Consider the following 21,964-nt stretch of genomic DNA (forward strand, 5'->3'; position numbering starts at 1 on the left):
TCTTTCTTGCAACTACTCCACTCTGCTGGTATAGCAGGCGGACAGCCATAGACAAGTAAGTGTGACTATGTTACCAACTTTATTTATGGGCGGCGAAATGTGAATTTCATGTAAACTTCACATTTTACATAATAGTATTTATTAATAGTTACTTTTCAACTATTTAAAAATGTGAAAACCATCTTTAGTTTGTGGGTCTACAAAGACAGTAAGTGAAGCAGATCTGCCTGGTGGACAGGAGTTTGCAGACCTCAGATCTAGGGGATGCAGACGTCGAAATTAACGTGTCTAAAATAGACCAGCTCTCTCCACCCCCAACGCACAAGGCTCCACATCTCAGTAAACGCTGTTCAGTTACGCATGGCAACAGCTTGATGGTTTTCCTTAATCCGTCTCTTTTTCTCTTTATCTATCTCTTTTTCTCTTACATCCCAAACCTAGTCCTGTCATCTGAACCTTCAAAATACACTCAGAGCCCTCACACTTTTCACCAAATGAACTCCTGGCACGTTAGTCAAACCACCTATGACGAACCCACTTGATGAAGTGATGTCTTACCTAGTCTATTGCATGAGCTGCCCTAATGTCCAGTCTTAGCAAACTCAATCCACTCTCCAGATTAATTCACAATCCAGAAAGATCTTTCTCTAAGATAAGTCAGCCTGGTCTCCACTCTTCTGTTTAAAAAACTCTCAGCTTCCCATCCCACACACAAGGAAAACCTCAGCCCATACTTGGGCCTACAAAGTCCTTAAGTCCCGATTCCCTCTGCTATCTTTGGCCCCCTTGTCCACCACTCCCACCTCTGCTCCAGCCAAACCAGCCTCCCTGTTGTTTCCGGAACACGTTTTCCTCAAGGTGTTGCATGTCTGTACTGTCCCCTCTCTACCTAGAGAGCTCTTTCTCCATAGATATGTGTGACTCACTCCCTCATTACTAAAAAATGTTTCCCTAACCAGAGTATCAAATAGCACCTCTCACCACCACTTTTTTTTCCATTACATTCTCTGTAGCACATACCACCTCTTGTCTTAGGACACATTTACTTGTTTCCCTATTTTTTCCTATAATGTAGACTCTGCAAAAAGAGACTTTTTTTCTTGACTGCTGTATCCCCTGCTGATAGAACATTAGCTGAATGAATATAGAAATGAATGAAATGACATCAGAACTGTCAAACGGGCAGATGGACACGGAGGGGATACCTGTCCACGTAGGCATCTTATTTTGGGATAGCCTCTCCCTTGTTTCATCATGAAAGCTGGCAGAGGCGTGTTGCCTAGTTGCTAAGAACAGGGGCTTTGTGTTAGGCACTTCCATCCTCCACCTCCTCTCCAGCTACCTAAGTATTTTTGGAAGGTATATTCCATTGTGTATATCTGCCACATCTTCTTTATTCATTCATCTGTCGATGGACAGTCAGGTTGCTTCCATCTCCTGGCTATTGTAAATAGAGCTGCAATGAACATTGTGGTACATGACTCTTTTTGAATTATGGTTTTCTCAGGGTGTATGCCCAGTAGTGGGATTGCTGGGTTGTATGGTAGTTCTATTTTTAGTTTTTTAAGGAACCTCCATACTGTTCTCCATAGTGGCTGTATCAATTTATATTCCCACCAACAGGGCAAGAGGGTTCCCTTTTCTCCACACCCTCTCCAGCATTTGTTGTTTGTAGATTTTTTGATGATGGCCATTCTGACTGGTGTGAGGTGATACCACATTGTAGTTTTGATTTGCATTTCTCTAATGATTAGTGATGTTGAGCATCCTTTCATAGGTTTGTTGGCAATCTGTATGTCTTCTTTGAAGAAATGTTTATTTAGGCCTTCTGCCCATTTTTGGATTGGGTTGTTTGTTTTTTTGTTATTGAGCTGCATGAGCTGCTTGTAAATTTTGGAGTTTAATCCTTTGTCAGTTACTTCATCTGCAAATATTTTCTTCCATTCTGAGGGTTGTCTTTTCATCTTGTTTATGGTTTCCTTTGCTGTGCAAAAGCTTTTCAGTTTCATTAGGTCCCATTTATTTATTTTTGTTTTTATTTCCATTTCTCTTGGAGGTGGGTCAAAAAGGACCTTGCTGTCATTTATGTCAGAGAGTGTTCGGCCTGTGTTTTCCTCTAAGAGTTTCATAGTCTCTGGCCTTACATTTAGGTCTTTAATCCATTGTGAGTTTATTTTTATGTATGGTATTTGGGAGTGTTCTAATTTCATTCTTTTATATGTAGCTGTCTTGTTTTCCCAGCACCACTTATTGAAGAGGCTGTCTATTCTCCATTGTACATTCTTGCCTCCTTTATCAAAGATAAGGTGATCATATGTATGTGGGTTTATCTCTGGGCTTTCTATTCTGTACCATTGATCTACATTTCTGTTTTTGTGGCAGTACCATACTGTCTTGATTACTGAAGCTTTGTAGTATAGTCTGAAGTCCAGAAGCCTGATTCCTCCAGCTCTGTTTTTATTTCTCAAGATTGCTTTGGCTATTCCAGGTCTTTTGTGTTTTCATACAAATTGTGAAATTTTTTGTTCTAGTTCTGTGAAAAATGAATTGGTAGTTTGACAGGGATTGCATTGAATCTGCAGATTGCTTTAGGTAGTACAGTCATTTTCACAGTGTTGATTCTTCCAATCCAAGAACATGGTATATCTCTCCATCTGTTTGTATCATCTTTAATTTCTTTCATCAGTGTCTTATACTTTTCTGCATACAGGTCTTTTGTCTCCTTAGGTAGGTTTATTCCTAGATATTTTATTCTTTTTGTTGCAATGGTAAATGGGAGTGTTTTCTTGATTTCACTTTTAGATTTTTCATCATTAGTGTATAGGAATGCCAGAGATTTCTGTGCATTAATTTTGTATCCTGCTACTTTACCAAATTTATTGATTAGCTCTAGTAGTTTTCTGGTAGCATCTTTAGGATTATCTATGTACTGTATCATGTCATCTGCAAACAGTGACAGTTTTACTTCCTCTTTTCTGATTTGGATAACTTTTATTTCTTTTCTTCTATGATTGCTGTCGCTAGAAGTTCCAAAACTATGTTGAATAACAGTGGTGAGAGTGGGCAACCTTGTCTTGTTCCTGATCTTAGTAGAAATGGTTTCAGTGTTTCACCATTGAGAATAATGTTGGCTGTGGGTTTCTCATATATGGCCTTTATTATGTTGAGGAAAGTTACCTCTATGCCTACCTTCTGCAGGGTCTTTATCATAAACAGGTGGTGAATTCTGTTGAAAGCTTTTTCTGCATCTATTGAGATTATCATATGTATTCTGTTGTTTTTGGATGGAATGTCCTATAAATATCAATTAAGTCCATGTAGATTAATGTGTCATTTAAAGCTTGTATTTATTTTCATTTTGGTTGATCTGTCCTTTGGTTAAGTGGGGTGTTAATGTCCCCTACTATTTTGTGTTAATGTCAATTTCCCCCCACCTTTTTTTTTTTTTTTTTTTTTTTGCAGTACATGGGCCTCTCACTGTTGTGGCCTCTCCCATTGCGGAGCACAGGCTCCGGACGCGCAGGCTCAGCGGCCATGGCTCACGAGCCCAGCTGCTCTGCTGCATATGGGATCTTCCCTGACCGGGGCTCGAACCCGTGTCCCCTGCATCGGCAGGTGGACTCTCAACCACTGCGCCACTAGGGAAGCCCTCAATTTCCCCTTTTATGGCTGTTAGCATGTGCCTTATGTATTGAGGTGCTCCTATTTCGGGTGCATAAATATTTACAATTGTTATATCTTCTTCTTGGATTGATCCCTTGATCATTATGTAGTGTCCTTCTTTGTATCTTGCAATAGTCTTTAAAGTCTATTTTGTCTGATATGAGAATTGCTACTCCAGCTTTCTTTTGATTTCCATTTGCATGGAATATCTTTTTCCATCCCCTCACTTTCAGTCTGTTATGTGTCCCTGGGTCTGAAGTGGGTCTCTTGTAGACAGCATATATATGGGTCTTGTTTGTGAACCCATTCAGCCAGTCTGTGTCTTCTGGTTGGATCATTTAATCCATTTACATTTAAGGTAGTTATAGGTATGTATGTTCCTATTACTATTTTCTTAATTGTTTTGGGTTTGTTGTTGTAGTTCTTCTTCTCTTGATTTCCTGCATAGAGAAGTTCCTTTAGCATTTGTTGTAGTGCTGGTTTGGAGATGCTGAATTCTCTCAACTTTTGCTTGGCTGTAAAGGTTTTAATTTCTCTGTCGAATCTGAATGAGACCCTTGCTGCATAGTGAAATCTTGGTTGTAGGTTTTTCTCCTTCAACACTTTCAATATGTCCTGCCAGTCCCTTCTGGCTTGCAGAGTTTCCGCCGAAAGATCAGCTGTTAACCTTTGGGGATTCTCTTGTATGTTATTTGTTGCTTTTTCCTTGCTGCTTTTAATATTTTCTCTTTGTATTTAATTTTTGATAGTTTGATTAATATGGGTCTTGATGTGTTTCACCTCGGATTTCTCCTGTATGGGACTCTCTGTGATTCCTGGACTATTTCCTTTCCCATATTAGAGAAGTTTTCAACTATAATCTCTTCAAATATTTTCTCAGACCCTTCTTCCCTCTTTTTCTTTTAGGACCCCTAAAATTCAAATGTTGGAGTGTTTAGTGTTGTCCCAGAGGTCTCTGAGACTGTCCTCAATTCTTTTCATTCTTTTTTCTTTATTCTGCTCTGTGGTAGTTATTTCCACTATTTTATCTTCCAGGTCACTTATCCATTCTTCTGCCTCAGTTATTCTGCTACTGATTCTTTCTAGAGAATTTTTAATTTCATTTATTGTGTTTTTCATCATTGTTTGTTTCCTCTTTAGTTCTTCTAGGTCCTTGTTAAATGTTTCTTGTATTTTCTCCATTCTATTTCCAAGATTTTGGATCATCTTCACTATCATTACTCTGAATACTTTTTCGGGTAGACTGCCTATTTCCTCTTCATTTGTTTGGTCTGGTGAGTTTTTACCTTGTTCCTTCATCTGCCGTGTGTTTCTCTGTCTTCTCATTTTGCTTAACTTACTGTGTTTGGGGTCTCCTTTTCACAGGCTGCAGGCTCATTGTTCCCGTAGTTTTTCGTGTCTGCCCCCAGTGGCTAAAGTTGGTTCAGTGGGTTGTGTAGGCTTCCTCAGGGAGGGAACTAGTGCCTGTGTTCTGGTGGATGAGGCTGGATCTTGTCTTTCTGATGGGCAGGTCCATATCTGGTAGTGTGTTTTGGGATGTCTGTGATCTTATTACGATTTTAGGCAGCCTCTCTGCTAATGGGTGGTGTTGTGTTCCTGTCTTGCTAGTTGTTTGGCATAGGGTGTCCAGCACTGTAGCTTGCTGGTTGTTGAGTAGAGGTGGGTCTTAGTGTTGAGATGGATATCTCTGGTAGAGCTTTCTCCATATGATATTACATGGGGCTGGGAGGTCTCTGATGGAGCAATGTCCAGAACTTGGCTATCCCACCTCAGAGGCTCAGGCCTGACACCTGGCCAGTGCACCAAGACCCTGTCAGACACACAGCTCAGAAGAAAAGGGAAAGAAAAAAAAAGGAATAACTAAATAAAATAAAATAAAATAAAAAGTTATTAAAATAAAAAATATTAAAAATAAAAAAGTAATTAGGGGCTTCCCTGGTGGCGCAGTGGTTGAGAGTCCGCCTGCCGATGCAGGGGACACGGGTTCGTGCCCCAGTCCGGGAAGATCCCACATGCCGCGGAGCGGCTGGGCCCGTGAGCCATGGCCACTGAGCCTGCGCGTCCAGAGCCTGTGCTCCGCAACGGGAGAGGCCACAACAGTGAGAGGCCCGCGTACCGCAAAAAAAAAAAAAAAAAGTAATTAAAAAAACGAAAGAAGGAAGAGAGCAACAAACCAAAACACAAATCCAGCAATGATAACAAGCACTAACAACTATACTACAAAAAAAAAGTGGACAGACAGAACCCTAGGAGAAATTGTAAAAGCAAAACTATACAGACACAATCACACAATGCAGCAAACACATAAACACCAAAAGAGAAAAATGAAAAACATATATATATATATATATAAAAAGAGAGAAATCAAACCAATAAACAAATCTACCAATGCTAATAAACTCTAAATACTAAACTAGGATAAACATAAAACCAGAAACAAACTAGACACAGAAAGCAAACCCCAAGTCTACAGTTGCTCCCCAAGTCCACTGCCTCAATTTGGGCTGATTCGTTGTCTATTCAGGTATTCCACAGATGCAGGGTACATCAAGTTGACTGTGGACATTTAATCCACTGCTCCTTAGGCTGCACAGAGAAATTTCCCTTTCTCCTCTTTGTTCGCAAAGCTCCTGGGGTTCAGCTTTGGAGTTGGCCCCGCCTCTCCATGTAGGTTGCCCTCCGGCATCTGTTCTTTGCCCAGACAGGAGGGAGTTAAAGCAGTGGCTGATTAGGGGGCTCTGGCTCACTCAGGCCGAGGGGAGGGAGGGGTATGGAATGCGGGGTGAGCCTGTGGTGGCAGAGGCCAGCGTGATGCTACAACAGCCTGAGGCATATCATGTGTTTTCTCAGGGAAGCTGTCCCTGGATCATGGGACCCTGGCAGTGGCGGGCTGCACAGGCTCCCGGGAGGGGAGGTGTGGATAGTGAGCTGTGCTGGCACACAGGCTTCTTAGCGGCTGCAGCAGCAGCCTTAGCGTCTCATGCCCGTCTCTGGGGTCCACACTGATAGCCACCACTGGCGCCCGTCTCTGGAGCTCGTTTAGGTGGTGCTCTGGATCCCCTCTCCTTCCACACCCTGAAACAATGGTTTCTTGCCTCTTAGGCAGGTTCAGACTTTTTCCCAGACTCCCTCCAAGCTAGCTGTGGTGCACTAGCCCCCTTTAGGCTGTGTTCGTGCAGCCAACCCCAGTCCTCTCCCTGGGATCTGACCTCTGAAGCCCGAGCCTCAGCTCCCAGCCCACACCCACCCCGGCGGGTGAGCAGACAAGCCTCTCAGGCTGGTGAGTGCTGGTCGGCACTGATCCTCTGTGTGAGAATCTCTCTGCTTTGCTCTGTTTGCCCCTGTTGCTGCACTCTCCTCCACGGCTCCAAAGCTTCCCCCCCACCACCCCCCGTCTCCACTAGTGAAGGGGCTTCCTAGTGTGTGGAAACTTTTCCTCCTTCAGAGTTCCCTCCCACTAGTGCAGGTCCCATCCCTATTCTTTTGCCTCTGTTTTTTCTTTTTTCTTTTGCCCTCCCCAGGTATGTGGGGAGTTTCTTGCCTTTTGGGAAGTCTGAGGTTTTCTGCCAGTGTTCAGTAGGTGTTCCGTAGGAGCTGTTCCACATGTAGATGTATTTCTGGGGAACAAGGTGATCTCCACGTCTTACTCCTCCGTCATCTTGAAGGTCTCCCTGAGGTTGTATTTTTAAATGAAGAAAGGAGATGGTACAAACTCCTCACCATTCTGTTATTAAAACAAAAAAAGAAAAACTTGAGGTGGTTGAAGAGAAGGGATTGACATCACCACCTGGTGGTTATATAGCCTAACTGCAGGAAAACCCACATGGGAAGAAACCTCCATGATTGACTGAATAACCTGGAGTAAGAGAGGACATATGAGCTAAAAGGACCAAATAGATTTTAGTAAGAGGGCAAAAAAAAGGAAACAATAGTTAATGCATTCTTAACTTTAAAGTTTACTTATCAAGAAAGGAACTGTAGAAAGTATTTTGAATATGTTGCCCTATTAATCACAAAGAAAGCCTGTGAGTAGATGGTATTATCCTCAAGTTACAGATAAGAAGCTGAGGCTCAGTAAGTTAAATAGTCACAGAGCTGTGAAGTGGAAGGGTTGGCCCTCCCAAATCGACAGGTCTGGATTTAGGACTCACAATGATTAAAAGTTATTCAATTATACAGAAAGGACTCATGGGTTTATTTTTCCCCCTTCCCTCAACTCATAATGACAAAATGGAATGATCTATATACCTTATATATTTAATTATTTCAACTGACTAAATAAAATATAGCAGCTACATGAATTAAAATGATTCCTAGTCTTTGAAACTAAAAAGGTAGGCTTTTTATTTATTTTAAATATCAAATTAACTTATCTCACACCATTTACTTGTACACACATCTTAAGACTGTGGTGGCAGACAATTGTGTAATCATGTTAGCCAAGCATGGCACACAAAAGTGGGGATTATAAAAGACCCTGCATGAGTATTGTCTTTGACACTAATCTGCAGAGAAAATTACATTTTAAGACATGGGCCCTGAGTATAGCACAGGTGGATAACTAGTAACTTCTCCATTAGGGGAGATCCAAAAACTATACTGAAAACCAACCTAGGATTATTTATCCTGGCCTTCTACCAACCCAAATAAAATACTGGATAAAACTGTCCTTAATTATAAATAGATATAATAAAATAATAAAACACATACTAAAAACAAGAAGTTACAGCTTTTGAATCCCAAACTTTGTATTTACAACAAGGGTTTTTCGGTCATCCTAAATGAACTTTATCCAGAACTGTCTAATGAGCATATAAACTGAAAAACATCTTATAAGAAAGCACAGAAAAATTATTCATACATTTACAGATCTTTTTCTATTAATGAATATTTTTAAGTTTCTCATTAAAGCTATTTGCCAGACAGAAGGTACTCAGTATTCAATTACACTTTTACAGTTCAAACATTTATATGCATTTTAATTTCTTCATAGAGTAGCCAGATAACAATGAATGTGACTAATGTTTAAAATGTTTGAAGAAAAATTGACTTAGAATATTCTGAAACCAATTTTATCTGAAATGAACACGGACATATCCTCAAAATTCCAGGTATATGTGTCCTAAAAGTAAATTGGTATGTGTATGACTGAAGAACAAAAGTTCTCTGTACCAATTCTAGAGAATGGAATATATATATATATATATATATATATATATATATATATATAGTGTATATGTATGTGTATATATATATACACTATATATATATAGTTTTTTTTTCTTAGTAGATACTTTCACCTAGGTAGGTGTCTCCTAGACACTGACCATGTTCCAAGCCAATTTTATTCTCTCTCCCCCTAAAGTCTACAATCACACCTGCTTCTTCAACGTAATATCCATCCTTCCAGGGAACAATGTATCATCTTCGATTACCCCATCCTTCCCTCTTACCTACACGCAATAAATCATCAAAACACACAGACTTCACCTTCTACACAGTTTTAAACTTATGCTTTCCCTTTTGTACACGTGCTTTCTCCCCCACCCACTCCCTCACGTTTTGCCCAGCTAATTTCAAAAACATGCCAAGTGTTTCCCTTGCCTGTGATTTCTTCCTCCTTTGATCCATAATCCATACGTTTATGACAGTTCACTTTCCAGAATGCAATGCTGACCCATTTGTACCTTTTCTTTAGCCTCTTCCTGACCTCTTTGTGTTCACAGGATGGAACCAAGCTCCTTAGTGGAGACCATGTCATGAGCGCCCTGTGACACGACCCTGGCTTTTGCCTCCAGATACATTTCATTCACTCACCGCTTGATGCTTTGTATCTAGACAACAGTATACGATGCTAATATCACCTTGTTCACACGAATAACACACTTCCTTCATCTTGGAATGCTGCTTTTCCTTAACTGGCTGTTGGATTGATATGCACCATTTACAATCCAACTTGAAGAATAAAAATACACAAAGATGGCTACAAAAGTTGCCTCTCCTGATTCTTTTCACCTAAACAGGCCCATTTTACCCCACCCAAATTGAGTGATTCACCTCTCCAGTTTATACATGCTTCTATTATTTCATTTAACTACATACATTTTAAAATATTTACCTATCTATTTTCCTTAAAAAAAAGTAAACTCTGTGTAAAAGGAAACACCTCCTCCATTCTGGCAGCTTTCAGCGGGTTCCACATGCTGGCAACCATCTCCTGGGTTCTCTTCTGAGCATAATTTGAAAGTCCCCCCTCTGACTTCCAGGCTTGGCTTGTCCAGCACCCTGTCATTCAGTGGGGTCTACCTTTAGACCATTGGAAACAATCAGTTTAAGGGGTAAGACAATGCCCTCGATCATGTAACAGTTGATAAAAACAGAAGTATTAAGAAAATTAGAGGAGGACCTTCAAGATGGTGGAAGAGTAAGACGCAGAGATAACCTTCTTTCCCACAAATACATCAGAAATACATCTACATGTGGAACAGCTCCTACAGAACACCTACTGAACGCTGGCAGAAGACCTGAGACCTCCCAAAAGGCAAGAAACTCCCCACGTACCTGGGGAGGGCAAAAGAAAAAAAGAAGAAACATAGTTAAAAGAATAGGGATGGGATCTCCCCCTCTGGGAGGGAGCTGTGAAGGAGGAAAACCTTCCACACTCTAGGAAGACCCTTCACTGGCAGAGACGGGGGTGACAGGGGGGAGGCTTCGGAGCCATGGAGGAGAGTGCAGCAACAGGGGTGTGGAGGGCAAAGCAGAGAGATTCCCGCACAGAGGATCGGTGCCGACCAGCACTCACTAGCCTGAGAGGCTTGTCTGCTCCCCCGCCGGGGCGGGCAGGGCTGGGAGCTGAGGCTCGGGCTTCGGAGGTCAGACCCCAGGGAGAGGACTGGGGTTGGCTGCGTGAACACAGCCTGAAGGGGGCTAGTGTGCCACAGCTAGCTGGGAAGGAGTCTGGGGAAAAGTCTGGACCTGTCTAAGAGGCAAGAAACCATTGTTTTGGGGTGCATGAGGAGATGGGATTCACGGCACCACCTATACAAGCTCCAGAGACGGGCGTGAGCTGCGGCTATCCATGCGGACACCAGAGATGGGCATGAAATGCTAAGGCTGCTGTGCAGCCACTAGGAATCCTGTGTGCGAGCACAGGTCACTATCCACACTTCCTCTCCCAGGACCCTATGCATCCCACCACTGCCAGGGTCCCGTGATCCAGGGACAACAACAACAAAAATGATAAACCATAGCCAGACTCATCAAGAAAAAAAGGGAGAAGACTCTAATCAACAGAATTAGAAATGAGAAAGGAGAAGTAACAACTGACACTGAAGAATACAAAGGATCATGAGAGATTACTACAAGCAACGCTATGCCAATAAAATGGACAGCCTGGAAGAAATGGACAAATTCTTTGAAAAGCACAACCTTCCAAGACTGAACCAGGAAGAAATAGAAAATATAAACAGACTAATCACAAGCACTGAAATTGAAACTGTGATTAAAAATCTCTCAACAAACAAAAGCCCAGGACAGGATGGCTTCACAGGTGAATTCTATCAAACATTTAGAAAAGAGTTTACAACTATCCTTCTCAAACTCTTCCAAAATATAGCAGAGGGAGGAACACTCCCAAACTCATTCTACGAGGCCACCATCACCCTGATACCAAAACCAGACAAAGATGTCACAAAGAAGGAAAACTACAGGTGGATATCACTGATGAACATAGATGCAAAAATCCTCAACAAAATATTAGCAAGAGGAATTCAGCAGCCCACTGAAAGGATCATACACCATGATGAAGTGGGGTTTATCCCAGGAATGCAAGGATTCTTCAGTATATACAAATCAATCAACATGATAAACCATATTAACAAATTAAAGGAGAAAAACCATATGATCCTCTCAATAGATGCAGAAAAACCTTTCAACAAAATTCAACACCCATTTATGATAAAAATCCTCCAGAAAGTAGGCATAGAGGGAACTTAATAAAGGCCATATATGACAAATCCACAGCCAACATCGTTCTCAATGGTGAAAGATTGAAACCATTTCCTCTAAGATCATTGAGGTTTTAATTCATATTGCCCTTATTACTCAAGAAATCTCTTGCATTCCTATACACTAATGATGAAAAAACTGAAAGTGAAATTAAGGAAACACTCTCATTTACCATTGCAAAAAAAGAATAAAATACCTAGGAATAAACCTACCTAAGGGGACAAAAGACCTGTATGCAGAAAACTATAAGATACTGATGAAGAAAATTAAAGATGATACAAACAGATGGAGAGATATACCATGTTCTTGGATTGGAATAATCAACATTGTGAAAATGACTATACTACCCTGAACAATCTATAGATTCAGTGCAATCCCTACCAAACTACCAATGGCATTTTTCACAGAACAAGAACAAAATATTCACAATTTTTATGGAAACACAGAAGACCCCGAATAGCCAAAGCAATCCTGAGAACGAAAAACAGAGCTGGAGGAATCGGGTTCCCTTACTTCAGACTATACTACAAAGCTACAGTAATCAAGACAGTATGGTACTGGCACAAAAACAGAAATATAGATCAATGGAACAGGATAAAAAGCCCAGAGATAGGCCCACACACATATGGTCACGTTATTTTTGATAAAGGAGGCAAGAATATATAATGGAGAAAAGACAGCCTCTTCAATAAGTGGTGCTGGGAAAACGGGACAGCTACATGTAAAAGAATGAAATTAGAACACTCCCTAACACCATACACGAAAATAAACTCAAAATGTATTAAAGACCTAATTGTAAGGCCAGACATTATAAAACTCTTAGAGGAAAACATAGGCCGAACACTCTTTGACATAAATCACAGCAAGATCCTTTTTGATCCACCTCCTAGAGAAATGGAAATAAAAACAAACAAACAAAAAAAACAAATGGGACCTAATGAAACTTAAAAGCTTTTGCACAGCAAAGGAAACCATAAACAAGACGAAAAGACAACCCTCAGAATGGGAGAAAATATTTGCAAATGAAGCAACAGACAAAGGATTAATCTCCAAAATTTACAAGCATCTCATGCAGCTCAATATCAAAAAAAACAAACAACCCAATCCAAAAATGGGCAGAAGACCTAAACAGACATTTCTCCAAAGAAGATATACAGACTGCCAACAAACACATGAAAGAATGCGCAACATCATTAATCACTAGAGAAATGAAAAACAAAACTACAATGCGGTATCACCTCACACCAGTCAGAATGGCCATCATCAAAAAATCTACAAACAACAAATGCTGGAGAGGGTGTGGAGAAAAGGGAACCCTCTTGCACTGTTGGTGGGAATGTAAAGTGATACAGCCACTATGGAGAACAGTATGGAGGTTCCTTAAAAAACTAAAAATAAAACTTCCATACGACCGAGCAATCCCAATACTGGGCATGTACCCAGAGGAAACCATAATTCAAAAAGAGTTATGTACCAGAATATTCACTGCAGCTCTATTTACAATAGCCAGGACATGGAAGCAACCTAACTGTCCACCGACAGATGAATGGATAAAGAAGATGTGGCACATATATACAATGGAATATTACTCAGCCATAAAAAAACCGAAATTGAGTTATTTGTAGTGAGGTGGATGGACCTAGAGTCTGTCATACAGAGTGCCGTAAGTCAGAAAAAGAAAAAGAAGTACCGTATGCTAACACATATATATGGAATCTAAAAGGAAAAAAAAAATAGGCATGAAGAACCTAGGGGCAGGATGGGAATAAAGAGGCAGACCTACTAGAGAATGGACCTGAGGATACGGGGAGGGGGAAGGGTGAGCTGGGACAAAGTGAGAGAGTGGTATGTACATATATACACTACCAACTGTACAACAGATAGCTAGTGGGAAGCAGCCGCATAGCACAAGATCAGCTCTGTGCTTTGTGTCCAGCTGGAGGGGTGGGATAGGGAGGGTGGGAGGGAGACGCAAGAGGGAGGAGATATGGGGATATATGTATATGTATAGCTGATTCACTTTGTTATAAAGCAGAAACTAACACACCATTGTAAAGCAATTATACTCCAATAAAGATGCTTGAAAAAAAAAAAAAGGAGTGCCCATCCAACCTACCTAGTGCCAGGATTGTCATTTGTTTCCACAATGAAGAATTTAATGTCTTGTTTCGGACAGTGTCCAGTGTCATGACTCTCACTCCACAGCATATCCTTGAAGAAATTATTTTGGTAGATGACATGAGGGAATTTGATGATTTGAAAGAGAAACTAGACTACCATGTGGAAAATTTTCGGGGAAAGATTAAATTAATAAGAAACAAAAAGAGAGCGGGACTGATTCGAGCAAGGCTGACTGGAGCATCGCGTGCTTCAGGGGACGTTCTGATGCTCCTGGATAGCCACTGCAAAGTGACTAAAGTATGGCTGGAGCCCGTGCTGAATGCCATTGCTAAGGACCCCCAAATGGGGGTGTGTCCTCTGATAGATGTCAGTGATTATGTGACCCTGGAATACCAGTCCTCTCCTGTTGTCAGGGGAGCTTTCAACTGGTATCTGCAATTTAAACGGGATCGTGATTTCTCTTATGAGAGGGATGGACCAGAAGGACCCACTAGACCTATCTGGTCACCTGCAATGACTGGAGGAAGTTGTGCTATAAATAGGCATTATTTTAATGCAATCGGAAAGTACAAGGGCATAAATCTCTGGGGAGGAGAAAATTTGGAACTTTCACTAAGGACCTGGATGTATGGAGGCCAACTCTTTATACTCCCCTGCTCTCGAGTAGGACATATTGATAAGCAACACTTTGCAAACCACACTGGAATTGTAAAAGCCTTGGTATATAACAATCTCAGACTGGTGCACATTTGGCTAGATGAATACAAGGTGAAGGATACGTCCCTGGTTTGGATAGGTGAGTGAGAGTACAGAGAAGAAGCCTTCTGCTGCTTTCCAGATACCAATTTTTGTACTTTTCCTTAAATTAGGGCAACCTTCAGCTGTTCACCCACCCATTTTCAGACCCTATTCTCAATTTGTTCATTCTAAGCTGCTACACTTGCACCTTACTCTTTTTTTAATCTCTAGGGAAACTCAAGTTTCTCAGAAGTAAATCAATCAACACAAGAAGTCTTCTTTTCCCCCCTAGATCTACCTTCCTCCCACAAAGATTGCCTGTATGTGGCAAACACCTCTCTCTGCCCCCATTCCCATGGGCAAATTTTTGGATTCTCTTCCTCCACTACCGGGCTTCCAAGTGATGTGACTGCAGCTGTTCTGGGGACCACACAAGATCCTCTGCTACCTTTTTTCTCTAACAGTCAAAGATTTTTACATCAAAGCCAGGCCCCTTCATTTGTGCATCTCCCCATGGTTTAAGCCCCTTGCCGGGACCTTTAGAATGCACATAGAGAGAACATATAGATGCAGCTTCATTTTAATTTGAAAGTTCAAACAAATAGGGACAGTAACAACAAGACCTCATTTCACATACATGGGTAGAAATATGTAAGAATCTCTCTGTGATATTATATGTCCTGTTCTTGATTTAATATTTCTTTATTATTTTAAACTATAAAAGTAATAATACTGAATTTCTTGAGTAATCAGGGCAATATGAATTAAAACCTCAATGAGATATTTCTACATAGCCACCTAGATTGGCAAAACATTTTCAAAGTCTGATAGGACCATGTGTTGGCAAGCACAGGAAGTCTCAGACACTGTGGGTGGGAGTGTTAATTGTTACAAACTCACTTTGGAAAACAGTTTGGCAATATCAAGTAATAAAAAGACATGAATATCCCATGAAAAAATAAATAAATAAATAAAAATACAACCTCTTTTAATGAGGCCCAAACTCACAACTGTTACAACTTACTTCAGCTAAAATCTGTACTATTTTTAAAAATTTAAGGGCCCTCTTTTATCTTCTAGCATGAAACATTTTCCAGCTTTAAAATCCCTTTTTTGCACTCAGGTTTAAAGTGACTTCTGATTTCTAATCTCTTGCCACTTAACGAGGGCTGAAATCTCCAGGCATATCTACTGAAACTTAATCAAGATTTTGCAGAACTAAAGATTGCGTTAATAAAGTTTATTTCCTAGTCCAATGGCACAGTTTACTATGTACGGTCAAAATTATGCAAGTTTATCTCATATGCTTTCCTTTACCTGTCTCAAGAAGTGAAGTTTCAAATATTACTATCCCATACACTAGTAATCCTAGAGATTGACACTTCTGATCCTGCAGACAAGTGTTTCATCCTAAACCTACTATGTGATAGTCATTGAGCTTTGGGGAGATACAAAGAAACCAGAACTGACACTTGCCCTCAAGCAGGTAGATGCAGGCGTCTAGGCAAGACAAGTCATGGAACAGAAGGTAGAAAGAGGTATGACTTAAAAGCAGTAGCAATAAAGTATGATAGCATACAATTAACTCAAAAAAACAGTGCAAACACACACACACACACACACACACACACACACACACTTCTTCCTCCTTGGCAAAGCCTTGTTCACATAATTGTATTTTACATGGATGAATGTCCAAGGGATGGGACCCATCTCCAACTTCAGGTGGTAATATGCTGTTCAGTGGTGTTATTTTCCTTACAAGAGTTTGATTAGGTATGGACATTGGACTCCATTCTGGCTAGAAACTTGGGAAGCTTCAATTTCTATTTTCCAGATAAATGCACCTGAATGCACATAATTTTCTGGGTATTGTTTAGTCTCTATATGATGCTTGGAGATTCTATAGTCTTCTTGAAATCTGAGGAGATAACATCCCCACACTGGGCTTTTCCAAGTGGAAACATGGAAAGAATCTAGATCCTTCAAGATGCTGAGCTTCTGAACGGCCAACCCTGGAACCATCCTGACTCTATACTTCATATAAAGAGTTAGATAATAGATTTACTGTTTGAGCAACTTCAAACTGGGCTTCTGTTTCTCATAGCCAAGAATATCTTAACTGATACAAAAGTTATTGTTACTCAGAGAAATAATGTCAAGTGTCCAAATGGCTTCATAATTGCAGTAATATTCAAACTGAGTTAGATGTAGATATTATTAGATAAGAGGGGGATGGAAAAGAGAGATATCTCTTTTTCAAACGGCATGTAAATTGTGGCCAATGACTGATACAGATATGGATATATTCAAGCAAAAATACAGGAGTAACACTCTTAATTATAGGATTTACATATATACATATACACATATATATACATACATACAGAGACAAAGCGACAGAGAGATATACAGAGAGGGGGGGAGAGAGAGAGAGAGAGGGGGAGAGAGAGAAAACAAAGGTGAGAAAACAAAGGTACAAATATGGAAAACTTTCACAGATTTACAGAGAAGTCACCCCATCTACATATTCAACTTCTAGAAAGATGGTGTCATATTTTGACTTCATTTGTTTACGGGGATCTTTTTACTTTCACTCTATCAAATTTGTCACTAAGTATGGCCAACATCCTCTATCAAGATCCCAAGTCAAAGTGATGACATTTGGAATTACACCATGATACTAATTTCTGTGATATTACCCTTGTGTCTAATATCTATCTTTAAATGTGGCTAACCTTTAATATTCTTTAATAGATTTAATGGCAGCAATATCTGTCCCCCTCTTCAATAAGGAAATTCAACTTTGACCTCAGTTGGGTCTGCTGAAAGTGTTTTATATCACTGCCTGAGATCAAAAGAGCCATCTCAAATATTGCATCCTTTCAAGATTAGATGCTCAGATCAAGTTCTCAGTTTACCTGCACTGACTCGAATCTTGGCATTGGTCTCGACCTCATCTTCCCCTCTGCCTCTCTCCTCACGGCTGTTGCCTTCTGAAATAGATTTCCATTCTGAACATACTTTTCACGTCATTTCACGTCTTACCTGGAAAGGGGCTGAAATACATTTGGCGCTCTTTCGAATAAGAAAAAGAGGAATAAAGCCAATTTGTTACTTTAAAATCTTTTAAAAATTCTATTAAAGGCTTTCTATCAAATAGTGTTGTTTACTCACATGTCAAATCTTCCTGAAGTTTTAAGAGGCAATACTTTAAAATACTCTTAAAATATTAAAATGCACTCTCTGTCTCACTTAAATGAACAAGAAAAGGCAGAATGATTCCATTATACTGCAGAATTTGTGTACTTTACCAGTTTATAAGAAAACTGCTCCAAGCTAAGACGTTCCCCTGTCCCCCCCAAAATATAACATAGGGCAGAATCACAAAAGGCAGTGATGAAATCAGACAACAGAACTTAGCAACCCTAACTCTGAGTCAACACTGTTTCACCAAAACAACAAAACCTCAAGAGAATTTAAGAGAGCAGCAGCAAAAATCTCCAACTGAATATATAAAATCACCAACCACGTTCGCTGTGAAAAAGAACTAGTACCCAGGAGGCCTCTGACTTTTTGTTTCAGAATTATGTCTTGTTTCTATACACTCATTTTCAATTTTCTAGGGAAAGATGCATAGCTTTTACTAAAACCTCAATGAATCTGTGGCCTTTAAAAGACTCAGAACTATTCCTAAGTGTCCCTGAAAGAATATCAATTTGAGCTTCAACTCCTCAAGTTTAAGGGGGAGGTTTGCCTGATTTTCAACAAAGACATGCAAGTGTAGGGCAGAAGTGGTGCTCTGTTTCATTCTGTGTCACCAGCGTAGGTTCAATTGCAGCATGAGAAGGCGCTTCAAACACGTGTCCACGGACTAGCCCACGCAGGCTACCGTCTGCTTCCCCGCACTCCCCAAAACTCAGAGGTCTCTTCTCTAGGGGGGCTCATCTTCATTGAAAATATCCAAGATTAGTTTTATACGCTGATGGACGCCAAAGCAATATTTGGAGTTCTGATCTCTCTCTCAAACTGCAGGGTCCCAGGATTAAATGGCTTTTCCTTTCAGACTGTCCTCACTCAACTTCAGGTTCTCAGAAAGACGGCTTTGCTTACAGTCCTTCTGCAGCTATTCAGAGGTGCCAGCTGACCGCTGCCCAGGTGATGGCTCCCATCACTCGGGCCCCTGCACACGCCTGCTGCAGAGGTTTCAGACAGGATGTGTGAGGACAGTGCTGGGCAATTACCAGAACAGGGGCTATTCTCTGAGTCACTCTAGGAGTTACTCTGGGAGCTGGTTTAACATCCAAGCTGGGCGCCTTCTCATCCCAACACGACAATTCCAAGGTGAACTGTATTAAAGCAAAAGGTGAGGGGCACGCAGTGAGTTCAAGCCAGTGGTGACTAAATCCAGTTAGGAGGGTCACTGTCTGACTAGGTCTCCTCTAAGCTCTTAATAGCTGAGATCAGAGGAAATTTTCACTGAAACGAACCTGCAGCCGCGGTATCAAAACAGCAAGTTTTGTTTGTTAATAGAAACAGTGAACAGTTTCGATATGTTTGAATGTAATATGTAATAGAAAATGAACTGCCAATCCCTCCACACCACGCTAAGTAATTTGAAAGCTCCAGAGGAAATTGCATAGAAGACAGAGGCCAGATAGCTAGTGAAACAGAGGAAAACCAGGGGAGAAAACACAGTGAATAAGGTTTTTTAAAAAGGAGGGTCAACTGGGTCTAACATGATTTACAGGTCAATGTAGAAGAGGACTGAGGCGTGACCCCTAGATGTAATAAGTCTGTAAATCGCCGCTTACCTGAACAACATAAATTTGCATGGAGTGGTCTGATGGGAGAATTGGAGGCTAGCAGATCATTAGTGACAGCTAGGACAGTCAACTCCTTGGAAGTTTTTTGTTATAAAAGCGAGAGGAGAAATAAGTCAGTAACATCAAGAATACTTTTTTAAATCGAAGAAGTAAGAGCACGCTTGACTACTGATTCACTGGAGAAGGAAGATTAGATGCACCAGGAAACCTGAGTAGGTGACAGGGGACAGGATCTAGTACACGAGTGATGGCATCACAGACAGTTCATCCGTATCCGGACGGAGCCCCCAGTGTGCGTGAGAACAGGTGAGGATACACCTGTAAATACGAGCAATGGCTCATGGAAATGCTCTACTGATTGCTTCTATGTTCTCGGCGAAATAAGGTACAAGGCCATCAGCTGAAACCGAGGATGTGGCAGACGATCAGAAGTTTGAAAGCAGACCAAATATGGGAGAGTTCTCTGTTTAATGAGACTGGCTAGGCAACCAAGGCTATCCATGCAGAGCTCTGAAGGCCACCGTGAGGCACTGCATTTCATTTAGACTGCAATGAAACACTGTACTTACCATCAACCTTTCCTTAAATGGATCTGCTTATAGTCTCCTCCTTATTCCTGAGAGATAACGACTCTCTTTGTCTGTGCCACATTAGTTTTTTTTTGGATAGGGAGACAGACAGAGATATCTATACAGCATGTATAGATATGATATCCTTTTAAGGGTCTCTTTTTAAAATTTTCTTTTTAAAATGTATCATACCAATAAGATAAAAACCTCTCTGGAAAAGGTATCATGCTTTGATTTTCTTTCTCTTATATAGCAGATGTTCAAAATATATTGGTTGGATTTAAGAGAGAATCTACTGGGTTGGCCAAAAAGTTTGCACGAGTTTTTCCATAACATCTTATGGAATATAAAATAAATATAAATATAAAATGTTTAATATAAAACGTGAGTTCTTAAAAATGCACCTTGTCAAAACCACCTGTAAATACGGCCAGCTCCTTGAGCTGGCATGTACTCTAAAAGCGTTAGGATTTATAAAATTGTTTTTTGAATGTTAATAACGCTTTCAACGTCTGCAAGACAGTTTTTCTTAGATTAGGATGTTATGAATCCAGCTCACCTATCTAATCAAATTTTCCAGGTTACCTGGAGAATTCTATTAAAAAACAAAGATAACATTTACTCGCTTCATAAGAGTATTATATGAACTAATGAGATAATTCTTGTAAATCACTTTAGTTCCTCAGAGATAAGTGCTCAATAAAGAGAAAATGATATTATTATTCTCCAGAGCCCACTGGTTCTTTGTCTACACACTGCTGTTTAGAGAGATATCAGTTGTACACAGGCATCTGCTGCTGTGAATTGGTGCACACTTCAAGATTTAGAAACACACTTTCACAAACGCAGTCCTTCATAGATTGGACAAGTTGCCTCTCATTTAGATTATGGGTATCAGCATTCAACAAGGGAGCTCTGCATGCAAGGGGACTTGGTCTAATGATAGAATACAATAAAATTTAGTTAAAATTTTCAACTACACGAATTTTCAATTAAAGTCTTCAAATTGCTGGAGAGGCCAATGAAGATTTATTTTTTTACTCCGTTGGCCCAGATTTAATGACACCATCTCATTGTCAAGCTTTGAAAATTATACCCTGAGCCTATGACCTGACTTCACTAATTCCTAAATCTTTCTACATAAGAGAGAAACAATAACTTCCAAGGTTGCCATAAATATAGTGCATCTTGCCTGTGTGCTATCCTTTGTTTTTGTGCCAACAAAGTAAGTATTCTCTCTAAATCATAACCTGCTCCTTGGCTAAACTACAGTAATCTTCCATAGACTCTTGTACATATATTTTTTATATTTTTAACATTGTATTATAATTTGTAAACATGTCTATTAGACAAAAAATAATGTGACTTGAGTAATGATTTCTATTTCATTTATTTTGGTATTCCTAGTACCTACCACATTCTATACTAATAGAACATATTCTGGGCTAGAAAATAAATCTCAATAAAATTATAATTATACTGGACTTCCCTGGTGGCACAGTGGTTAAGAATCTGCTGCCAATGCAGGGGACACGGGTTCAAGTCCTGGTCCAGGAAGATCCCACATGCTGTGGAGCAACTAAGCCCGTGCGCCACAACTACTGAGCCTGTGCTCTAGAGCCCGTGTGCCACAATTACTGAGCCTATGCTCTAGAGCCCGCGAGCCACAACTACTGAAGGCCGTGTGCCTAGATCCCCTGCTCTGCAACAAGAGAAGCCACCGCAATGAGAAGCCCGCGCATCGCACCAAAGAGTAGCCCCTGCTTGCCGCAACTAGAGAAAGCCCGTGCGCAGCAACGAAGACCCAACGCAGCCCCAAAAAAATACATATATGTATATATATATAATTATACAATATATGTTCTCTTAACAACAGAATTATATTAGAAATTAATAACAGAAACAGAAAATATTCAAGCATTTGAAAACTAAATAACACACTTCCAAGAATCCCATTGATCAAAGAAAAAAAATCAAAGGAGAATTAGAAACTCTTTGGTATTGAATGATGTGTGATCTATCCACTTGGATTGAAACGGC

The 21,964-nt window shown here is 40.4% G+C and overlaps 1 protein-coding gene and 1 long non-coding RNA gene across 2 annotated transcripts in view; one reads left to right on the forward strand and one right to left on the reverse strand.

Annotated features, from left to right (window-relative positions):
* Positions 1-7,215: 7,215 nt before the first annotated feature.
* The window catches only part of LOC137228233 (uncharacterized), a 560,753-nt gene continuing 546,004 nt past the window's right edge, over positions 7,216-21,964 (reverse strand). The window contains exon 12 of the long non-coding RNA XR_010945217.1: positions 7,216-7,387. This is a non-coding gene — a long non-coding RNA (uncharacterized lncRNA). The remainder of the gene's footprint in view (positions 7,388-21,964) is intronic.
* LOC137228289 (inactive polypeptide N-acetylgalactosaminyltransferase-like protein 5) lies at positions 13,747-14,595 on the forward strand. The gene has a single exon (XM_067745437.1). It carries the CDS (start codon positions 13,747-13,749, stop codon positions 14,593-14,595), a length of 849 nt encoding a protein of 282 aa, XP_067601538.1.

This window comes from Pseudorca crassidens, chromosome 7, assembly GCF_039906515.1.
Source record: "Pseudorca crassidens isolate mPseCra1 chromosome 7, mPseCra1.hap1, whole genome shotgun sequence".
Taxonomy (NCBI): domain Eukaryota; kingdom Metazoa; phylum Chordata; class Mammalia; order Artiodactyla; family Delphinidae; genus Pseudorca; species Pseudorca crassidens.